A 3,338-nucleotide genomic window follows, 5' to 3' on the forward strand; every position below is an offset into this window, starting at 1 on the left:
GGTTGAAAGCCTCAGTGAGGTGTCAGTGCGGACACAGTCTGATCTGTCACTCGAGCACTGGGGGCAGCCAGACGCCGCTCTTGTCAGCGGTGTCACTGATGGTTATGGTTTTGATGCGTCTGACTCCTGCCACTAAGAAGAGATCTGTAAAACCTGGGCAGTAGTGCTGCTCCTGGCTGTTCGTTTCTATGTTTTCTTCATCAGCATGGTGATCTTTGTCAATTTCGTAGTACTGTATTCTGTAGTGCTTTCTCCCCTCCATTTCCCTTCTTTAGATGCACCTAGTACTTTTGGTTGAGCTCTTACATTCTAACACAATTGATTGCGTTTTCCTTATGTATTGTGATTTTTTCCGTTTGTCAGTAATTTTATCTTATTGAATTAGTGCCTGCAGTAATGGGATACTGTACTGTATGTACTAATACTTATTATCAATATAATACATAATATTGTATAATATATTGATAAATCAGAGGAATGTTGTCGTCCAGGTCATCGCCGACTTGAGTCTCTGAATTGAGCAGGAGAGATTTGACCGACAAATCACTCCGCCGGCGTTCAAATCAAGGCACCAGTCAGCGGGGCTACGTCTTCTACTGGGTTACGGTACCTGTACACCAGTCACCCATCAATGAGCATCGTTCGGATTTCCTTGAGTGTCGGAACTAGGCTTCACTAGCCCACAATTTGTATCCGGCCCGAATTTTTCTACCCATTACTGGACAGCGGTGAAAGAGCAGGCTATTCATTCAACCTTCTCGGTGCTGCGGACACGACTATGTCAACTATCCCTGGTTCAGCAGTGCAGAGCACTGTGGTGTCCTCCTGACACTGACCTAGATCCACTGTATTCGATGTTTGACCAATCAAGTAACACCAAAATCCGTTAGTGCCTCTGTACCAGCCAGCGGTTGTCGCAGCCAAACTCAAACAACGCAGCCATCATTAAATAGCAGCTCTATAAATGGAGAAATCTTCCACACCGCACGGTTGCTCTAGAATAGCTATGCAGAACGTAATTTGCCAGCAGCGTTGCCCAACTTCCACTAATTTTACAGCAGTAGGCTGGGAGTTACAGGGGCGGGGACGCCTGAACCAGTTAGCCTACAGGCACTGTAGCCAAGGCAGAGAGCCTCCCAGCATCACCTCAATCCCCACTTAGCTTTCCCAGCCCAACTGGCCAGCCTAACTGGTTAGGCCACAGCAACCTAACCCATTAGCTCCTGTCGCGTTTATCAAGCGAGAACCAAAACTGCCAACAGAATGCACTCCATTTAACCAACTTGTCACGAAGACTTTAGCAAACTGCCATCGACTTCATAATCACCGCCAGTTGGGCTAGGCACCTCCTCATGCTAGCACTTTTTCTAAAACAACGGATGAATAAGGCAGTTCAAAACCACAGAAGGCTGCTTCAGCAGACCACAAAGGTTGTCTTCCATAGGGCATGTTCACAGGGTGCAGCATCTCTCCTTAGCTTCTAGTGCGCTGGCTGGACGGCCACACAGGCCATCATTCCTGGGTGGACATCCACCAGGGCGCACATCCACCCCAACTTGCTAGCCAATCCCACGGCCAGCCTCCGCTGTCGATAGCCGGGCAGGACAGCGCCACTCCTAGCCATTCGCCTGTCAATCTCCGGGTTAGGTGGCTGGCGTGGGGACACTGTCAGGGCGAACGAGTGGTGAGGCTTCCCTCCCTCCACTAGCAGCAACAAGAGGGGGAAATATTTACAGGGGAGCGTTTTCTCAGGGCATGGGGTAACCTTCCAGCGAGTGTTGCGGCCGACTAGTTGAAGGCCGCGCGTGCACCAACGTCATTCTGGCCGCTGTTGTGCCTTGCTACACGCTCAGTACCTCCGTTGTACCATGCCTTACAGAACTAAAAATGTGGACACGTGCCCTTAACGCTACCTACCGACGGTATCTATGGGCTTTTACAAAAAGACCGTCATCTCCTTCACAACTGCCAGAGGTATACGATGTTTTTTCTTTCAAAAGCGGAGGAAAAATAAGAAAAAAGTCCAAATAGACACTGAGAGTTTTGTGGCTGATGCATCGAGCACTGTATGTGAGATTAGCACGATCGTGTGTGGAGTGCCCACCGGATATGGGTACACAACGGATGAAATGCATAGTTGCGTGCCCTTCTGACTTCATTGAGGAGACAAAGGCGTTGAAGGAGGCTCGCAACCGTTCCTTAAGCTGTGTCAGTCTATCTCTATCTCTCCAGTGACTTGATATTCACTTGCCAGTGACTCATTCCTCGGCGGGGCAGACGCGACCGCCCCTAAAAATAGAGCCCCCCCGTCCAAGTTGAAACACACAGTGGGCCAAGTATCCATAGCCCTTTGCCCATAAAAGCTTTCCACCCCGTAAGAAACCGCACAACTTTCTTTTGCCTCAAACAACGCAAATCCCCATGCCTGAAGTTATTGCCAAATTCTTGAAGGAAGAACTCCACAGAATCACTGACGTATCGAAGGTTGTTGAAAATGTTCGGTCGTTTCTCCAAGGTGTCTAATCCGTCTTGCTAGTTTGTTGATTGCATCTGGGAAGTGCTTTCCGGTGATAGTCGTTGCCGGAGGGAGCTGATTCGCAAAATCGAGTCCACACCCAACGTTGCTATTCCTTTGAGTCCCGTAGCCACACCTGCTTCCATTGCTGAAGATGATCCCGATATACGAGGCGTAACGGTTGACCCAGTCACTCCAGCACCAAACACCGACCAGCCCATTGCGCGATCGTGGTCGAGTGCTCGTGAATACAACGAAGCGGCCGCCGACACGGAAGCCGAGAATATAGTCCAGCGTAAGCGGTGCCGCTCGAAAGATGATATAACGGACATCCGTACCGTAAAGAAGCGTTCACCGCCCCTGCCGCCCACGGCAACTGCCAGCAAGCCAAGGCAGATATCGACGCAAGCGTCCACTGTCGAGACTAGTCGCAGATTCCGAGGTCCTGGCCGGAAACAGAAACGTTCAGCGCCTGATTTTAACGACGAACGATTTAATAATATTCTCGAGCAACTCCGAAGAGAGATTGCGGAGTATACTTTAGCTAATGGTCTCCAGGATGCTTGGAGAGTTGTGCACGCCCTCCGCTGGCCAAACCCGGAGGCTGTAAAACTTGACGAGTCAATCTCAAGGGTTCGGCATCTGCAGTGTCAGATACAGCGCTGTGATATATCGGACGCAAAAGATAACAGCTTGCCAACTCTGTTGACGATCCAGCAACGATTTTATATGGTCCAGTTGATGGCCGAATACCAGAAGGCAGTAGAAGAAAAACACAAAGGAGACAAATTTGGCGCTCTCAAATGGTTTCAGAGGGAAATCT

At 49.7% G+C, this 3,338-nt stretch overlaps 1 protein-coding gene across 1 annotated transcript; it reads left to right on the forward strand.

The window, feature by feature from the left end:
• Positions 1 to 2,421: 2,421 nt before the first annotated feature.
• Positions 2,422 to 2,943, forward strand: BBA_09952 (uncharacterized protein; the record flags this gene model as incomplete). Its single annotated transcript, XM_008605049.1, has 3 exons — positions 2,422 to 2,475; positions 2,537 to 2,810; positions 2,861 to 2,943. 3 exons carry the CDS (start codon positions 2,422 to 2,424, stop codon positions 2,941 to 2,943), a joined length of 411 nt encoding a protein of 136 aa, XP_008603271.1.
• Between the last annotated feature and the right edge of the window lie 395 nt (positions 2,944 to 3,338).

The sequence above is a fragment of the Beauveria bassiana genome (assembly GCF_000280675.1).
Source record: "Beauveria bassiana ARSEF 2860 unplaced genomic scaffold BBA_S00077, whole genome shotgun sequence".
Classification (NCBI taxonomy): domain Eukaryota; kingdom Fungi; phylum Ascomycota; class Sordariomycetes; order Hypocreales; family Cordycipitaceae; genus Beauveria; species Beauveria bassiana.